The following is a 19,780-nucleotide window of genomic DNA, read 5'->3' on the forward strand; positions in this document are numbered from 1 at the left end:
TCTACCTTTTGACCTCCTTCACCCCTTTTGCCAAACCCCCACCCTCCCATGCCAGCAACCCCCAGCCTGCTGCCTATTTTGCATACTTGAAAGCTGCTAAGAGAGCAGATATTAAAAGTTCTTATCACACACACACACAAATTCTGTAACTGCGTGAAGGGATGGATGCTAAATACATGCTACCGAGGCGATCCTCTCGCAAATCGTTACGCTATATGCCTGAAACTAATACAATGTTGTATGTCAGTTACACCTCAATGTGTATAAAAAGCAGACATGTTTTATCTGACTACCATGCAAATTCTGTGGCTCACATCTGGGACAGGAGCAAAGGTGTCAGAGGTGTGGACGTCTCACTGCCTGTCCTCAGCACTCGCATATTGACCAGAACTTTCTCTTGCAAATGAACTGGCTCTGTCTCGAGTTAACCTTTTCCGAGTCCCGGGTAGGTGCATGAACTGTCCCAGTCACCGGGAAAGCCAAAGGGAAGGGAGAACTCAGTCCAACGGTAAGGCCAAAAGTTTGCATTTGGCCCCAAGCCACCCTCACCCCACATCTCCTTGTCCTCCCTTGATGGTACCTTTTCCCCTCAATCCCATGACCACACCTGTGCCCCTGGCTTCACGTTCTCTTCCCATCCATACCCATTCTTCCTCCGAGACACTTAAAACTCAGATACTTTCACTCCTATTGAACTGAGAATGACTGAAAGAGCTCAACAGGATTGTTTTTCCTAAACACGTCTGCATTCCAGTTGGGACTAAATCTCACAGCAAAGGAAAGAATCTCTAATGGTGGAACCGTGAGCACCAGCAGTCAGGTGGAAGAAGTGGTATATCTATTTGGAGCAGGACAGGGCCTAAACATAGGGTGGGCCCCAGTGGGGAATTCCTTTCCTAAGCCTCAGTGTGGAGTTAAGGACGAGTAACCACAGGGCAAGACTTGATGAAGCCAGGGCACTGGCCAGGCAGACACATCTACTCGTGCACACACGTATCTCCTGAGCATTGACTGTGCCACACACTCTTCTCAAGAGCTGATGAAGAATGAGACTCAGTCCCTGCCCTCATGAGCCCACAGTCCAGAGACCAGGGCTCCTCTTCGGGGTCAAACAGGACGCCTAAACACCGGTTTCTGGTGGACACACCCCCTGGGTCTCCACTGCCAGCTACAAGGTCTTGATGCGGCCCCGTTCCAGAAGCCCCTGAGGTCATGCACAGGGAGGGCAGGCAACACGGCCCAGGCAACTGCCCACGTGGGCAGTTGCAAACGGTGGGAGAGGGCAGAGCGGCAGTGGGCCCTGCCATTTCAGCCCTCCCTGGCTGGCCACACAAGGGAAAGTGCAACAAATGGCAGGCGTCCCAGTGAGTGGACAGAACGAGCACAGTGAAGGGCAGGCTGGGAAGGCTGACGCACAGATGGGCCCAGCATGGCTGCCACCAACCTTTTCTTGGGGGGAGCGGAGGGGATGAGGAAATAAAGTGACACCCTTCTGTAGAGCGCATGCAGGGGATGGAAAAGCAAATACGAGCCCCAGCCCCTCCCCCGCCATCACCAGGTCCCCTTGGTCCAGCTGCAGGACCCTGGCCTCTGCCAGCACGCGACTCCCAATCTGCCACCCCTGCTCTGGGCTCTCTTTCAGCCATGTCAGAGATCCTCATAACAGTGAAGACCCCCACCGAGGAATGTTGGGTTTCTGGCTTCTCACTGTCCCCGGGGCCCTTGTACAGCTCACCCAGCCACTTCTCCGCACCTGCCAGGCGTCCCAATTATTAACTCGGCCTGTTCAGAGGCTGCTGGGAGACAATGAGGCAGCTGCCCTCACCCCCAGCAGCAGCAGGGAATGAATCCTGCACCCTCTTCTGGAAGGGGCACTGGGGACCTGGCATTGAAGAAATATCCCACTGTTTCTCATTGATTGCTGGAGTACAGGGCCCTGCCCCAGGGGAGGGGGCTGGAGAAGCCAGGCCTCCCCCAGGCAACCAACTCTGCTGCAACCCTGATGTGGATAAGGAACTCGGGGAGCCAGGCCCCCCCCCACACACACCAGGGCTCCCGAAGCTCTGACATGGGCACGCTGCAGCCTCTGACTTTCTATTAACTGAGAGTTAATCTGAGTTACGTAAGTGCCACTCCCCACTCGGCGGCCTTATGACTCACCGACTCCTTTGAATTCCTGGAAGGGGGTCTTAGAGAAAGAGAGTCAGTGGGCCCCACGGCTTGTCTGCTCCAGCTCCAGCAAGCCCCGGCTCCTGCCTCCCCCTCATGTCTGACTGGCATCGGGCAGGAGAAACCCTCTCGAGCCAGACTTCAAACATGAAAATCTAGATCAAGGATATATTTGGCTTTCCAAGCTAATCTTTTCATCAATTTGGTCTCTACTGACTTGTAGCCCTTTGAAGAAAACTTGGCAACCACGCGTATGGAAAGCAGATGACTCTTACGTAACCCCAGAGAGGAGACCCTGGGCTCTGGAAGGCCCAGCAGTCATGGGTGGGTTGGGGTTTGCTGTTTACCCACTTCATCATGACCTAAGGGGCAGCTTTTATCCACATGGCTGGGCAGTGGAGTTTTCCCACATGAAGCCCGGGGAGATAAATGCGTCAGGAAGCACGCCGGACCCACTTGTGCCAGACATCTTGATGGCGCCCAGGCCAGTGGGCTGGGGGATGACGAGGCTGGGCTGGGCTGCCACCACGGCCCCAGCTAAGAGGATGCAGGGTGCAGTGGGGAAGCAGGCTGTCCCCCTCCGGAGACAGACATCTCAGGGAGGTGTGGAGCTGTCTCCGCTTGCGAGCTGGCTTGCCCTGCTCCCTACTTACCACCCTCTTGGATGCACAGACGAGAAGGAAGCAGGTGATCACAATAAATCAACGGAAGGGACCGACTAGGAGGGGCCCACCAGCCCCTCCTCCGCTTGGACAGTGGATTCCCTGGGTGGGCGTGGCCTGAGGGGAGGGGGTCGCGTCCCAGTGGTGGAAAGATTTGAGCTGCCTCTCAGAACGGCATTTACTCCAGCATCACTGTCCCTGATGAGCATCCCAGTCGCTAACCCTCGATGGATTCGGGCTGCAATCAATTTGGTAGCAGCCGTCGGAAATGGGCACGAGCCAGGCTTCACCAGGAGGGCGATGTCTGTGGACAGAGCGTCTGACTCCGTCCGTCCTCTTAAAGCCTCCACACAGCCCCAGCTGCTGGACTCTAGAGGCAGGGATGGTGACAGCCCACCCCCTGGGTCCATGTGGTAAGGCCCAAACATGGTACCACGTGCATGGCCCGAGCTTGGGGGACTGCGAAGCACCCGCGAAGAAAGAGAGTCCCAGCACTTTGTCACACACCTACCCCCGAGCAGACACACACAGCCAGGGCCCTGGTGGGTGGGAGAACAGACAGAGCGAACCCCAGGAGCACGGCCTGGGAAGAAGCCGTGGCGTTGGCCAGCCATGGCACGCCTGAGCACGCCTAGCAAATGCCTTGCACGCTCCCAGCCCCTGACAAAGCTGCGGCCTCCAAGGCCACTTACAACAACGAGGCAGCCACACTCTCTGCTGCGTGCTGAGTAAGCACCCCTCCAAGCTGGGCTCGGGGCTCATTTATGTCTGAGCTCCAAACCAGCTGGTCAAGCTACTGGGCTGCCTTCGAGAGATACCTTTATCCGTGGTTGGAGCTTTGATACAACTACCACCAAAAAGGCATGAAAACAGCTCAATAAGACTCAGTCTGTCTCTGCCTCATGAGAAGAAAAGGGCTCCATGCACGGTTCCAGTCAAATGCAGAAGCAAAAAACCAAGCCCAGATTTTGCCTCAGGAGCCTGAGCGGAGGGCTTCTCACTCCGGTGATGCTCAGAGCTGCCCTCCACAGACCCGGGCTCTAGGTTCGGTGTCTGTCTGATAAACCAGGTTGGAAGTCGGGCAGCAGGATGTGCAGGGCTCACCTGGGGAGCCACCGAGTGGCTTGTAAGCAAAGCTGACAGGCTTTCTTCAAGGAAGAAGTGCGTTTCCAGGTCTGGAGCAAGCAGTCCCGGCTTAGTTACAGTTACCCTTGCCTGGCGTGATGGGAAAACAACACAGACCCTCCCAGCAAGACACCTGTGCTGGCCAGGGGATGGCCCTCACAGATATGACAGATCTCTCTCCTGTCAGCCTCCTAGATAGGTGACAGCTCGTCCTTAGAGGCACACTCACAGAAAATCTCTTGTGCTAACACTTAAGGAAAAAAAAAAAAAAGCAAAAGGTCAGACTTCAAAATCACCAACAGAACTATTTCCTACAGCAAAATCCCAAGGAGATCTCACTTGGGGATGCTTTAGAGGAACCGTTTTAGTGAATTTTGAACCAACAGAGAGGTTTCTTTCCATAGCGTTTACTCTTCTCTTCCCCTTATCAAAATGTACTAATCTTTCAATCTAGCAACTTAGTAATAAAAAAAAGAAAAACCGGTAACTTGCCAGCAGTCAGTCAGGAACCAAGCAGCCAGACAGTAGCTCAGGAAGCATCTGGGAGCCAAAGGTGCACCCAGAACCAGGGCTGGGACCTCCTGATCTTTCCAGAGGGCCTCCGGGGCTGGCTGAGCCTTGACAGGCGCCATGGCAGGGCACCTGGAGGGGTCACCAGGCAAGGCTGCCCTCGCTCCATTTTGTCTGCGTCCCAGAACAGGGAGCTTAAACCTTATCTAGTCCAAGCACACTGTATCGATTCAGGCCACGCCAATACCCAACAGGATCCGCTTCACCATTAACCTTTTAAAGCCCACACTTGGCAAATAAGACCCAGCCACCAGGAGAAAGAATGCCGCTTTCCAGAAAAAGGAGGATAATAACATTTGACAATTTTCACTAGATATTTTAAACAGTCTTTACCCCGGGGATGGGGGATTGTCTCATAAATCAAAGGTAGCTAGAGAACGCGTGGCGCGCTCTGTCCTCTTCTGATTTCTCAAAATCAGGACGCGCACTTGAGTCTCCTTTCGGCTCACTCCCCCCAGCTTTGATGGGGCGGCGATGGGGGCGGCTCAGGCAGCCGCTCCAGCACCTAGCGGCCCTTTTCTCCCCAGCACGGGAGCGCAGTGCATCCCAGTGGACAAACTCGAGAACCGCACCGCTTTCTCCGCCTCCGCCTATGTCCTCCTTGCTTTCGGTTGCAACCCGGGACCCAAAAACGCACCAGTTCCGCGAAGCCCCCTGGCAGGCGGGCGACGGTTTGGAGGCAGCCTGCCCCGCCAAGGAGACAACTATGCACTACTGAGCTTTACGCCGCCCCAGGCACGGGTTGAAAGCCCGAGCTCCACAGCAAGCGAGCAAAGTTTGCCGGAAAGGGTCTTCCTGTGTACCCCTGGCGCCGAGTTCCGGGCTCGACCCCCTGGTTCCAGGGGCCCTGGAGTCCGGACTCAGACAAGCCCCGGGGCGCTCCCGCGGGTGTTTGCGTGAGTGAGTGGGTGGGTGGGGGGTGCCCGCCCGCGCTCCCCCAGAGCCCCAGCGTCTCCCGCCCCAGCTGCCCGCCAGCTGTGTGCGCCCGTCGGGCCCGGAGGTCACCGGCAAACAACAGCTGGATCGGCAGCTGAGAGCCCGGGAGGCCCCTGCTCAGCCCTGGGGCCCCGAGGAAGGGGAAGGGAGGGCGGAGTGGCTGTTTGATTTTGGTTTCCTCCAACTCCGCCTTCTAAGCTCTCGCCGGGAGCCGGGAGCCGGGAGCCGGGAGCCGGGAGCCGGGGAGCTCTCGCTTTCTCCGGCAGCCCCCGCCCCCGCCCCGGGTCCACGGCCCGCCGGGCCCCGGGGAGAAGGCTTGCCGAGGCGGCAGGCCAGGACACAGCGCTGCTGGTGCCGGGAGCCGCGGGCTTGCCCGGCCAGCCCCGCTGCACGGGGAGCTGGGGCGGGCGCCGCTGGCCCGACCCAGACGCGCGCAGCCCGGGAGAGCCGGCCGCTCCCTGCGGGGCCGCGGAGCTCCGAGCTCCCGGGGCCCCTTCTGGCAGCTAGCGGGGAGCGGGGAGGGGTCCCTTTATTTGCAACGTTGAGGAGAGCGCCGCTTCAGCCCAGCCCGGCACCCACGCACCCACGCACCCACACGCACACCCGCGCTGGCCGGGTCGCTCACCTGAGTCCTAAAAGCTGTTGAATCCACATGGTCACGTTTCGGGGAGCGGAGCCTCAGACCTTGCTCGCCCCGGCCATCTGCGCGGCGCCCGCGCCCGCTCGCTTCCGTCCCGCGGCGCCGGTCTCTGGCTCTCGGTCCGCCGCCGCCCGCCGCCCGCCGGCCGCGGGGCGCTGAGCGAGTCAGAGCGCGGCCGCGCGGGGCTCCATGCCGGCCGGCGCGCCGCCGCCGTTGGGGCGCATGGCTCAGGCGGGGCGGCCCGCGGGGGCGCACATCCTCCGGCCGGGGCGCGGGGCTCGTCGCCCCTCCGGGGGCGAGCCAGCGAAGGCGGCAGCGAGGCGGGAGCGCCCACGGCCGGCCCGGGAGGGGCGCGCTCCGGCGCTGCGGCCGTGCGGTGACAGTCGGAGGAGACGCGGCTTCGCCCTCCGGGGCGGTGGGGAGGGAGGTCGGGCGGCGCCGCCGCGCACGGTGCGTGTCTCGTGGCGCGGCTCTCGCCTCCGGTCCGAGCCCCGCGCCGAGGGGGCGGCGCGGTCCGGGGGTGCGGGCGGCGGCGACGCGGAAGGACGCGGGTCGCCTCCGCGCGCCGCCAGGTCAGGGGGCTCTGCCGGGGGTGCGCCGCCGGCCGGCACCGCTCAAGTTGGCCGGGGGCTCCGTCTGAGCGCTCGCTCTGCAGACGGCCGCGGCGCCGGAGGCCGGCAGGAGGCGGGCGCGGGAGGCGCGCGGGGCGAGGGCGCCGTGGAGCGCGGGGCGTGGGGACGCGCGGCGGCGGCGCCGCGCCGAGGAGGCGCGCGGGGATCCCGGGGCCCCGCCGCCCGCGCCCACCGCGCCCGCCGCAGAGCCGCCCGCGCCGCTCGGCCGCCTCCCTCCGCGCGTCTGCCTCTCCGCGCGCTCGCCCCCGCCTCCCCGAGCGGGTCCCAACTCCGCCCGCCCGCCCGGCCCGGCTCACGTCACCCGCCTTCTCCGCCCCTCGAACTGGAGCCCGAGCCCCCTGCCCGGCGCCGGCTGCCCCTCTCTGCCCTGCCTCACCGCGCGGGGCTGTGCCCGGCCCCGGCGACACATCAGGAATGGTCCCCGGCCGCCCCTTCCCCACCCCCGGCCTCGTCCCAGTCCCCACCTTGGGAAAGGCTCGAGAGAGGCCGCGGGCTCGGATTGGACCGCCGGGCGCCGCCGGATGGTGTTGCCACGGTAACCGGATGGCCTGCGAAGCAGTTCGAGGTTCCGACCCAGTTACGGGTGCGCGGGGTGGACCTGAAGCGCTAATTTGGGGAGGGGGCGTTCCCGAGGGAGCACTGGTGGGGGGCGCCCGGAGCGAGAGGCTGCGCAGAAAGTTTCCTCCAGGCGGAGCTGCACCAGAGGCGCCGCCAGCGTCTGGGAAGCGGGAGGGTCCGCTTCTAGGGGTCCCTCTTTTCCCGCCTCCCCGGCCCCCCGCCTTGGGCCCTGGCGGAAGAAGCCCCGGCGTCCCAGGTCAGAGCTTAGCACCTTCTGCCCCAACCCAGCCCGGACCTGAACGTCCAGGCTCCCACAGCCCCCAGGGTTGAGCGTCAGGCAGCAGCCGCTGCCCGGCCGTCCCCCGCTCCCGAGGAGTCGCTGAGTTCCGAGTCCTCGGCCTTCCAGACTCCCGCCACAGCCGGTATATCCCGGCCCATTCCCATCCCAACACTTCCCCTTGCCTTCCGGGTGAGGCTGTATTTGCAGGACAGTGGCTGGAGGAGGAAGGGCCCTCCAAGCGGGCCTCTCTCTGAAAGAAGTGACCTACAGCGAACCGCTCTGCCCACCAGGGAAAAAGCCCGCAAAGGCCCGGCTGTCCACTCGGTGCCCTCGAGGGCGCTGCACAATTGCAGGCCTTGGGGATCACCTGGCGCAGCTCTTCTGTGGCAAGCTCGGAATCGGGCCCAGGATTGGAAGGAAAGTTAACTAACGCCAGATCTGACCCATGCAGCGGCCTCCCTTAGCCAAGCACTGGAATCACCCCAGTCTTGTGAGGTCAGCACGAAGACCCCACTTAGCTGGTCAGGCCTCCCTGAGAAGGGGCAGTTTGTGGTGGGGCAGATCCAGGCCCTGCGTGGCTGGGACTTGGACTCCCAGGCAGGCCCTTCATCCCTGTGCTTCGGGTCTTTGAGAGCCATAGGGGTCTACTCCACCCAGACAGCAGGTGCGGGGGACCTGCCTCCCCGCGAAGAGGGCAAAGACAGGAGGCGAGGAACCATGGTGGCAAGAACCCAAGGTCTGCCGCGAGCCGACGATCCTGTGCTGTTTACTGCCTGAGGGGGCCTGGGTGCCTGATCTAACTTCTCTGGCCCTGTTTCCTTCTCTGTAAGATGGGTTTCATTTTTGTGGGGAGTAAATGAGCTGGCCTCACGCACAGCGTCACTATTAGGGTTCAAAGAAGCACCAGGCTGAGTCAGCACTTTGCCTGCCTGGCCCTTCCTGGATGATGCCCCCCCCCCCGCCCCGGAGCCTACTCCCTGTGGAGTTTGGGGGAACAGAGCCCACCACGGGGGGCCGGGGGGGGGGACCAGGAGGTACTGGAACAACAGGCTGGGCCCAGGATAGTCGGGAGAAGGGGGTGCGCACTGTGCTGCCACCTAGCGGGACAAAGTGGGGGTGCTGCAGGAGGGAGGCCCTTTCAGGAGCCAGAACAACCCTCTAGTAGGCCCCTGGCCAGGTGGCGTTGGGGTGTGGGGGGACTTCCTGATCCCCTCGGTTCTAGGGACCCCTTCAGCAACTGTGTGCAAAGTGGGGACCTTGTCTCAGAACGTTTATAAATGCATACGCTAAAGGGCACTAGGAAGAGTTATTAGGGAGTCACTTATATTGCAATGCGTCATCAAACTATTAAAACCAATTTTTGAAATAGCAATGTTTGTTCTTTAATGTTATGTCAAGTAATGAGTGGGTGGATCTAAAACATAGCGCCATTTAGAAGTGGAGATATGCGGCAATGGTATTTTGAGACAGCTGAAATGTCGGTCCCGTGATGGGGGGGGGTACCTGCAGGTTCCGGGTTTGAGAGCAGGTCACAGGGGCTTCGTGCCCCTGCGGCCAGTTGCCTACACTTGTGATGGAAGGAAATGCTGGATTTCAGTTGGAATTTGCAAGAAGAAACATATCATTTTTCCCCACCCATGTATAAAGACGCCTTGGGTTCTACCCACATACCCTGGGGGTCCCTGGACCCCAGGTATGAGCCCCTGGCTAGGCTAGAAAGGAGTGTGTCCTGGAAGCAGCAAGGGAGTAAGCTGGCAGAAGTAACAGGAGAGGTCAGAGTCTGAAAAACACAGTAGTTGTTCACCAAGTGAGTACAGGCCTCTGTCATCTCTGGGGGCGGGGGCCTGCCCTCCGTCCCACCCAGACGGGAGCGCATCAGTAAGGACTAGGGCACACTAGAGTTCCCTTTTTCCTCTGGGTGCTGATAACTACAGCACAGCTCCCTCCGGAGAAAGCACCCACCTGGTATTCTGTTTGTTTTTATATTTTTCTCTTGATGAAAACATTGTCGTTTTTTACATGCTGTAAAATAATAAAACCAGGACTTCTATTTCACCATTAATGTAATTGATTTCCTGTACTTTGAGGCCATCTCACATTTCTGACCTTTTCATTTGCCTCCTCTCTTGGGAATTGGGAGGGTGGGCGGATGTCATCCCAACACATGGACTGTCACACACACACACACACACACACACACTCACACACAGGCCTCCCAGCTTCAGCAAGTGCAAAAGGGAAGTTTTCAGAGGTAGCCTCTATAGAAATCTCTCCCAACCCCCTCCCCACTTCTGGTTGCCACCCCCCAGTCAGGAGCAAGCCGCACCCTGAAACTCTAGAATCAGCGTGCAGCACACTGGTCTCTCTGAGGCCTCTCGCCTCTGCCCTGCCCTATTTTCCCAACCAAGGAGTCTGCTGACCCCCTGCAGGTGGTCCTTTCTGAAGCTCTCTTAGGCCATTTACCTAATGGCCTTCACAGAGTCGACTATTTTTAAAACCCATCCAAAGCCAAATTGAACTGCCATTGTTCATTTTTCTCCCAAGGAGGTAAATGTGTCTTAAGCATGACATCTGATTAAGTAGCTAAGTTTGTGATTTTAAATGGAAGGAAAAATGCTGATTAAAATTATTATAAGTTTCTTTAAAGCATTCACACTACTATCTTCTCTGCCCCTGCCTTACTAACTCCCCCACACAAGAAAACTTGTTTGTGATGGGGTGGGGGTGGGGAATGAACTCCAAGTCACTTTTCCTTTGTGGGTGGGGGAGGTTAAGTACCCAGACTTTGGAATCCCTCTCCTGTCTTCTGAGCTGCAAACTCCAGCCGGGTGCAAGAGCGAGGCTGCCCTGTCAGGGGCCAGAGAGAAGCCGAGACTCCCCCAGACAAAGTGACTCACAAGACAGTCAGCCCACAGCCCAGGGCCAGCAAGAGAAAATGCCCGGTCCCTCCTGTCCATTCAAACAGGCTCGTGCATCTGAAAGAGGAAAAGTTGCTCCCTCCACTTGGTCTGAGCAAGTGATGGACTCTGAAGACAGGTGGGAAAAGGGCCGCCTAAGATCTTGAGCTGGCCTAGGATAGAGGAAAAAAAACCATTTCAAGGCTTTTAGGGATTCAATGTGATGACAGGTTTGCTTCTTCTATTTAGATGGGCAAGAATGACGAGAAAGAGAATTAATTTGCATTGCAAAATAAAGTGACAATTTGAACACAGTCCCTTGGCAGTGTGGAGTCTGGAGGTCTGGGGCCTGCAGCTGGAGAGAAGAGGAGAAGGTCCAGCGGTGGGCAGAGGCATGCAGGGAAGCCAGTCGGAGCTGGGATGCCCCTGGGGGGGGCACGGTGCCTAGTTGTGTCCCCATATTTTCTCGTAACTATGGCTGAGCCCAAAGTCTGAGGGTCTTGTCTCACATTGTGGTTCTGCTCCAAGGCAGTTGTGATCCTGTGAAAGTATGTCAGGGGGTGATGAAGGGGGTGGTGTCTGCTGTGGGGCAGGTCAGGGTGGGGGAGAGGCAGTGGGCGGAGCCGGCGGAGCCAGAAGATGGGAGGAAAATCCCCTTCCTCTCTCATACTCCAGAAGACACCGGACCTTGAGAGGTAGAGGGGAGGGGTGCTGGACTTCACAAAGTCCTCGGGATGGGGCTCATTTGGATATTAAGGAAGAGAGGGGAGGGGAGACCGGGGACATGGGAGATCAGATCCTCGGTTGTTCTGGGGGTTGAGTCTCTTTCTGGCACCCAGAGTTCCAACACCTGGTAGTGTAGGAGGATGAGAGGATGGGTTCATCCTGTTGAATGAGCCCTTAGCACATACAGAAAGGACCAGTGGGTGAGGATCCCTGGACATAAACGTGCCTTGCTGGAGAAGCTCCTGAAACAGGGACGACCGCACAGGGAAGGAGGTCTGACCTGGGAGCGGTTGCTGCCACTGGCTGGTCTCTGGATGCCAGTGTATCTCCACTATTGATGTCCCTTCCCAGTTGATTCATAAGCCACATCAGTCAGTGAAGACTAGATTATGTTGTGTCAAAGACAACCCCCAGAGAGCTCCACGGCTGAACCCAACAACGGAGGTCAATTTCTTGTTCTTGTTCATGATCATCAACAGTTGCCATCAGCTTTGCTGTACACGTTGTCTTCATTCTGGGACCCAATCTGAAGGAGCTGCTCTTACCTGAACATCCCCAGTCACATACCACAGGGCAGAGTCATGGTGGAAGCTCACCGTGGCCCTTAAAGCTTCTGCTGGGAGAGAACACATGTCACTTCTGTGCACATTTCACTGGCCAAAACAAGTAATGTGGCCACGCTGACAACAGAGGCTGAGGACACAAAGAGCTCACACAGGAAGGGAAGGTGACACCTTGGATACTCACACAGTCCCCTAAATTTACCAATCTATGTCAATGATTCAAGAAGATAGTTTGTATTTCAATTTCACAGAGACCCTAAACTTGACAATGCCAGAATCTGTTCAAAGGAAGGAGCATGTTTTCTGGCAGGCATGCTGAGTTTGCCTACCTTTCCTATCTCCAGACTCTACAGAGATTCTTGACTTTGAAGGCTGGGAGGACTCTGGACCTGATTGCATCACCCATCCAAGAGTCAGGCACCTGACTAATGCTGGAAACACAGAGGCAGACACTTGTCAACTGCAATTGGGTCGTGGGGGTGATTTGCTTACCCATAGCGATAGCCATGGTCAGATAATGCATCTTTGGAAGCTATGCTTCTGTCTAGAGGGGAGAGCTGTGATTAGTCAAGAAAAATCACCATCATCATGAGCATCATTTCATTATAGTCACCATCACCATCATCACCATCAGAGGAAAAGTTGCTCCCTCCACTTGGTCTGAGCAAGTGATGAGCATAGTCGAGCATAGTCACCATCACCATCATCACCATCACCGTCATCATCACCATCTCCATCATCGTCACCATAACCATCAACTTCAAGAGTTTTATTAGTAGTTAGGATCTACTAAGAGACCCCTTCTTAGCACACCAAAAAGCATCTGACCCTCCTATGACCCCTTTTTTGGCCAGGGATCATCAGGCCCCTTTTCCCCAAGCAGAAGTTCAGGTGACGTCAGGGATGCTCACAGCCAATCTCAAGAGTAATCAAGCAGAAAAGCCACTTCCTCTAACGATGCCTTGTCCAAGCTGTTATTCTCAGGCTTGAAGAGGCTTCCGGAACATGCCAAGGAGGGAGGAAGACATGTCACTTATTGAGTGTCCTGATGCAGAGCAAATACCCAGCTGGCTTGCTCTAGTGTGGCCTGAAATTCACCCCAGTCTATAAGCATCAGCCACCATGATGAAGTTTACATTTCTAATCTCATTTAACCACCACAACAATGCAGAAAGGTTGATAATATCATCCTAGCTGAGCCGAACATTTAAAATATTAAGCACTATGCAGCTTGAACACTGGAATGGAGGCTGGCTTATGGCCATGGAGCCAAGCAGGGGTTCTGGGTGAGGGGCTGAAGCAATATGAGGTGGTGCTAGGAAAGTTCAGGGGCTGTTTCCAACTGGCATGTAGAGATTTCAGTATTGTAATGTTGTAATATTTGGGCACTCTGCCTAAATCTCAGGCCTGATTACATAGGTATGTACATAGAAGTAGTTCAAAGAGGATTGTCCAAGATCACCGAGTAGGGAAGGGATGGCTCTGTGATCCAGACCCAGCTGGTCAAAGCCAACACTCTCTTTAGTGGATCACATGGACGACCCTTCAGGCAAAACCCTTCTCCCCCATTCTATTCCCCACTTTCTGAATATGTCAAAAAGCAGAACCTGGTAGGTAGCATGGTTCAGGACAGCAATATCCAAAGAGTACCAGTCATTGCTCTGGGCCATTATATTCTTAAAGATAGTATAGGTGGTCCCCGGATCGCACCTTTGAAACTGTGCTTGTATGAAATGTGCACTTTTGTTTAGTCTTCTGGGGAGTGTGGCTGCAATTACATGCTGCTGACCCTCCGACATCCATTCTCTCTTTCATCCTTAACTAACAGAACTTATGGTGGTGGTTGAGCGGGGGGGGGTGACAAATATGCCAGGCCAAAAATGCATCTATCCCAGCCTCTCTGGTATCTGGGGTAGCCCGTGACAAAGTCCTGGCCAGCAACACGCAGGCAGACATTGCTTGATAGGACTTCCCACAAAGTTCTCTGGGAGAGGGCTGACCCTCTAGCACACAACTTTTGCCTTCCTTCTTCTCCTTACTCCTGCTTGGAATGCAGATGGGATGCAGGAGATGCAGCAGCCATGTTGTCAACCTGAGGTGGCAGGTATGTGGGTGGAAGCTACAAGCCGAGAACGCCAGAGTGAATGGACAGAAGCACTCTGGGCCTCCGCAGCATCGTGGACATCCATATGAACCTACCTACAGACTCTCTAGTAGGCAAGAAAGATAAATCAGTCTTAGTTCAAGCTACAGTTTATTACAGTTTTCTACAAGTTTTGGACAAATGTAATGGAGCAGGTCAATGCTTCCCTTCAAGGCTGGGAAACCCCAAGCACAGGCCAAGCTTCTTCTCAACGGTCTGGGGAGGAATTTTACTATCCCCACTAAATGTTCTAGTCAAAGAGGGGGACAGAAATCTGGAATCAGCAGGCTGAACAGAGACATACCACGTGGGTTTCATGTTCCCCACTGTGCATCCTGAGCCATGCCTACCTCACCAATGCCTAACGGGCATCTCTGGTTGAGTTCTGACCTGGGGTGGGGGTGGGGTGGAGCCAAGGATTCCTCGGCTTTTTGTTCCAGGGTTTCTGAAGTCTTCACTGAGAGAGCAGACAAATGCCGAGTCTCCTGGGAGACAGCGACTCCTGACTCTGGGCTTGACGTCTGGTGCTCCCGAGCTCTCCTTTGTTGCAGGAGCCAACAAAAGGCTCTGGAGAAGGCAGCACAGATCTGCCGTGTCTGGAGCAGGTGTTTAAAAGCTGAATCAGGCCCACGGCTTCCCAAATGAGCTTGAGGAGTTTCATTTCTCCCGGCTATATAAAGTGAGGGTAGCAATCCAGGATCTCTTTTCGTGGAGCAACTGTACTAGAATTCCTCTCCCCACCACCCCCGGCAGCCCCTCCCACTCACCCATGGCAGAGATCTACAAAATCAGCATGGACACTTGTATCCAACAAGAGGAAGCCCATGGTCGTCAGAAGAACACCGTGTTTGTTTAAGAAACAAGGAATTCAGGTCCTGCCTCCAACACTTAGCCATTGTATGAAGTCAGACCAGTTAGGTCACTTCCCAGACTGGTTCTCACATCTTGAAAGTGGGAAGTAAAGGGGTATGCCTTGGTAGGTTAAATTAGATGAGCTCTGGAATGCTCCTCTGTGTTGGGCCCTCATGGTTGCCACTATTAGGAAGAGGCCCACGGTCAGCATCAACTACTCATTAACCTTTTCTTCATGCAACAAGCATTTATTGTGCAAGGTCCCAGCTGCCAGTTTGTTTGTTAAGTTAAACACACCTGATCTCCACCTTCATAGGACTTATAGCTCAGGATGGGACTCAGATGATAAACAGGTGCCCAAGACACAAATGCGTGACTATCCTTCGACAACCTTCTGAAGGCCATCTGCTGGCCCCTGTCTGGTGCTCAGCCCCAACCCTGTTCTAAGCTCTGTCTGCTCTCAGGGGCTACAGCCTGAAGCTATATTCCCAGACTTTCTTCCTGCAGGAGCATAGGATCCTGTGAATGGCTGTGGGGGGATCGTGTCCAGGTCTCAGAAGAGAGTCAGCAGAATAATACTGCAGGAGAGCAGGTGCTACGTCCACGCGTGTCCATAAGCGTGATACCTTCCTCAACAGGAATTGAGTGCCCGCCTACTGCAGACAAGAATCTGCTAAGAGCTGCGGGGGGTGTCAGTCCACCTGTGCCCTGAGAGCTTGGTGGGAAGAGCATGACGCATGCACATGTGGGTCAGCTTCCCTTCAGGCAGAATGCCCAGCAGCTTAGGGTCAGTCATTCTTAAATCCATCCGCTCGCTTAGCCAGAATGTATTCTGTAACTGCTGGATCAGGCAAGTGAGGTCTGCTCAGGAGGCTCTCTATTTCATTCCAGCAAGTTCCAGAAAACCTGGACTAGACAAACATGCCTTTGGAACCTGGACTTGGGATTAGGGGCTGGTGAGGTTGGACATTTGCCATGCCCAGATTCCCCGGGGCCAAATCTCAAGCCCCAAACATCCAGGGGGGATGTTGTCGTTAAACCCTCCGATCGGACCATCCCCTATTAAAGGTTGCTTGAAAATGGGGAGAGGGGCAGCCGGCCTCATCTGGGGGAGGTGGGCATTGCAGAGGGAGGCTCTCAGCTCTCAGGGCTGCTGTCCCGGAGTAATTGTCCACCGTGCCCCATCTCCCCCTCCAAGTGTCCCAGTTTGGACTGTATATTTTGTGCTGACCCAATCAATCAAGCATTCCCACATCAAAAGCTATCAGGCATGGGGAGAGCCCACCTGGAGGATATAAACTACCAGGGGTCTTAAGAATGAGGAGGGAAGGCCCACACAGAAACTTGCACATGCACATTCATGTCAGCATGATTCACAGTAGCCAAAAGGTGGGCACAACCCCAATGTCCATCAACAGGCAAGTGGGTAACAAACGTGGTCCACACAGTGGGATAGTATTTAGCCGTAAAAAGGAATGAAGCTCTGACTCAGGCCACAACATGGATGAACCCTGCAAACATTATGCTAGAGAAAGAAGTCCACGTGCTATTTATTGATGCGAACTGTCCAGAGTAGGGAAATCTAGAGAGACAGAGAGCACTTTGCTGATTGCTTAGGGCTATGGGGGCTGGTGCCGAGGAAGACAGGAGAGAGACAGCTAAAGGGAACAAGTTCTTTTGGGGGTAATGAAAATGTTCTAAAATCCCCTGTGGTGACTGTTGCCCATATCTGTGGATATTCCAAAAACCACCGGATCGCACACATTAAATGGCTGAATTATATGGCATGGGAATTATACCTCAATAAAGCTGTTATATGTTAATTCTACTGGAATTAAAATTAAAAAGTTAATAAAAAAATCATGCATGGGTGAAAGAGCCATCCAAAGTAAGATAAACCAACATATTTTAATTTAATACAGGGCAAAAGTTGTGGATATGGACTTTCTCATTACAACTAACGTTTAGGAAACTACCACTTTTCAAATTTTAGTGTAGTATCAAACAAGAAGCTCACGATTGTCTGAAAAGGCTATTTCCTGACTACATATATGTCTGAGGCCAGGTTTTCTTTATAAACTTTAACCAAAGCAATCATAAAGCTGAATAAGGACACAGATATGAGAATCCAGATGTCTTATGCAATTTATTTTTAATTTGGAATTTTCACTCTTAAAAAATGTTCTTTACATCATCATTTTTTTTTAAGGAAGAAGGAGATGGAGACCCAGTGGCAGGCTACTGGCCTTGGCTATAAAATGGGCACAGTATGATCACTGACCTTACACAGCTGTTCATTCATTCCTTCATTCGTTCATTCAGAAAATCACTGAATGCCCACTCTCTGCCAGACTGATGATGAAGATGATTATAAACATACTAATTCTAGCTAATATTATAACCTAGTTACTATGTGTCAAGTGATCTATGAATTTGAGCTATTTATTCCCCACAGCGGTCCTGTAATGTGAGAATATTATCAGCCCCGGAGGCAGCCCAGGATAAGTCCTGGGTAGGAGGCATAGCTCTCTGCCACTATGGTTAACACCCAGATCCTCCCCGTGGGGTATGTACATCGGTGGCGGTCACATCCTTAGCAGGGTCTGGATTAGGTATGCAGGGGATGTTTGCGATCATCAATACTGCGGAACATTAGCCCCCTCCCCAGGCTTCCAGATAGGACTTCCAGTGCAAAAACGTAGTTCTGGGGACAGAGTTAGAAAGTCCACTTGACTGCCCACCTCGTCCACATCCTGACACATTGGTTTTGCACCTGCCTGCTTCCTGGTCAGCCTATGGGGTAGGGTAGCCCAATGGTTAAGAGCCAGCTGCTAGACCCAGATCTTGGCTGAACCTCAGGCCAGTGACATCACCCCGCCTCCCCATCTGCAAAATCAGGATAATGGTTGCATCTGCCTCATGATTGTTGGGAGGTCTTAGGGACTGAATGTTTGTGCCCCCCCCAAACTCATATGTTGGAGCCCTAACCCCCACAGTGTGATGGTATTTGGAGGCTGGGCCTTTGAGAGATGATTGGCATTAGATGAAGTTATGAAGGAGGTGTACTACAAGGAGGGAAGAGACCCCAGAGCTCATTCTCTCTGCCATGTGCGGACCCAGCAAGAAGCCAGGAGGAGGGTTCTTGCCAGGAACGGAGTGCTGGACTCCCAGCTCCAGGCCGTGAGAGCTGCTGTTCTGTTGTCCAAGCCCCCAGCGGGTGGTGTTTGCTGCAGCAGTCCGAGGGACCAGGACAGGACCGCAGGGAGTCCACCCAGCCCCCTCAGGTGCTACTTGCTCCTCAGGCTGCCTCTCGCAGATTCAGAACCCACCAGGATGGGGCACTTATTCTGAAAGGCATAGGGTGAAGGGCCATCCTGCCTGTTCTGTCCAGAGTTTTCCCCACGGTGGACATGTCTCCGTGCATTTCCTGGCTGGAGATCATATCCCACTTTGGAAGGCTCCGTTCCTTCTCCTTTGGCTAAGATTTCCCTTGCTTTTCTGTAGCTCTATGGGGATGGCCCACGGATGTGAGCATCTTGCAACGTCTGTCTCTCACCACCTAGCCTGCCCTGCAGGCAACCCCCTGTGCTCCCAGTGAGCCGTGGAGGCAGACATCAGGGAGAGGAGGGTGGTGCGGCCGATAGCATCCGGTGTGATTGGCCTGACTGGTCCTCTAGGGATGGGAGTCACTTTTCCCCTTTGTCCCACCCCACGTATGGGTGGCTCTGAGTCTTTATGCACACACTGCTTTCAGAGGCTCTTACTGGCCTGCCCAAGGTGAGGGATTTCCCTGGATTTGGGGCAGAGCAGAAATCACCGTGTCCCGAGGCCAGCAGTGCAGGATAGACACGTGACCCTGAGCTGCTACGGAATTTGTCCTGGATTCTAACGCATTGAAGTCCCTGGTGGTCCCAGGGGCTCCTGTGTGGCATTAATGCATTTTTGCTGGATCTTCAAAAGGCCTCGGGCTAGGAAGAGACAGATCAAGGTGAGAGCATTAATTCTCCAAAGCCCTATTTCTGCATGAGCCACCTTCCTCGGCCTGATAGTATTCCGGCTTTTAGGAAGGGCATGGCACGGGGTTTGAGCATAACGTCAGAGAGCACTAATTAGCCCTCCCTAACTTCAAAAATAAAATCACTGTGCAGTATGATGATCATGATTATTGTTCCCGTTACTACCACCACTCCAATCACTGGTGCTCCAGCCCTTTCATCCCAGAATTTCAAAGCAGAATGCTTTATAAGGAGATGGCTATTCATTTGTACAATGAGAAGCATCTTTTGAAAATGGAGCTTTCAGACTCTTGATGGAAAAAGACCTCTGATTTCTACCCAGCATGATTAATAGGATGACGGAGTCCCTGAGGATGAATGTGTCTGGTAAGTGAGGTCCAGGCACCGATGTCAGAGGCAAAAGGTCCCCACATGCTACAGGACAGGGGACCTTGGGTGTCTAAACTTCTGAAATCCTCTGCAGCCAACTCTGTCCCTGTCATGCCCACTCCTTCCCAGGAGCCGTGGCATCCACTGAAGATCAAGGGCAAACCAGCTCCGTGTTGCAATGGAGAGGCATGGCTGAGGTGCCGCTCTGGCCTGATGCTTGAGTTCCCACTCTGGCTTTGCATAGGAAATTTCACTTGTGCATCCTTGGGCAGGTTGCTTAACCTTTCTGTGCTTCTGTAAAATAAGATGAACACTAGTTTCTACCTCTTGGGAGTTCTCAGTAGCATATGGAGTCACCATAGGTCCAGCCCTTGGAATGGTGTTTGGCACAAAGTAGGTACTTGCAAAGTTCTGGGGACGTGGATGATGGTCATGGTGATGTTACTTCCTGGCTAAAAATTCAACAGTGGCTCCCTACTGCTCTGATACAATGCAGACCCTCAGCATGGCACACGAGGCTCCTTAGGGCCTGGGCCTTCTCTCTCATCTAGGCATTTTCCTGGTTGTTCATCCCACCTCCCACCTGGCCCAGCCCCTCCACTGCCCCTCATCCCACTTGTCCTTAGGCCTCTATATTGGCCA

The 19,780-nt window shown here is 54.9% G+C and overlaps 1 protein-coding gene across 1 annotated transcript in view; it reads right to left on the bottom strand.

Annotated features, from left to right (window-relative positions):
* Positions 1-6,155, bottom strand: part of AJAP1 (adherens junctions associated protein 1) — a 126,594-nt gene extending 120,439 nt beyond the window's left edge. The window contains exon 1 of the mRNA XM_028108555.2: positions 6,088-6,155. Coding sequence (XP_027964356.1) covers positions 6,088-6,116 — 29 coding nt within the window. The 5' untranslated portion in view covers positions 6,117-6,155. The remainder of the gene's footprint in view (positions 1-6,087) is intronic.
* Between the last annotated feature and the right edge of the window lie 13,625 nt (positions 6,156-19,780).

This window comes from Eumetopias jubatus, unplaced genomic scaffold (assembly GCF_037043125.1).
Source record: "Eumetopias jubatus isolate StellerSeaLion01/CBP00866 unplaced genomic scaffold, mEumJub1_p1.0 scaffold_4, whole genome shotgun sequence".
Classification (NCBI taxonomy): Eukaryota; Metazoa; Chordata; class Mammalia; order Carnivora; family Otariidae; genus Eumetopias; species Eumetopias jubatus.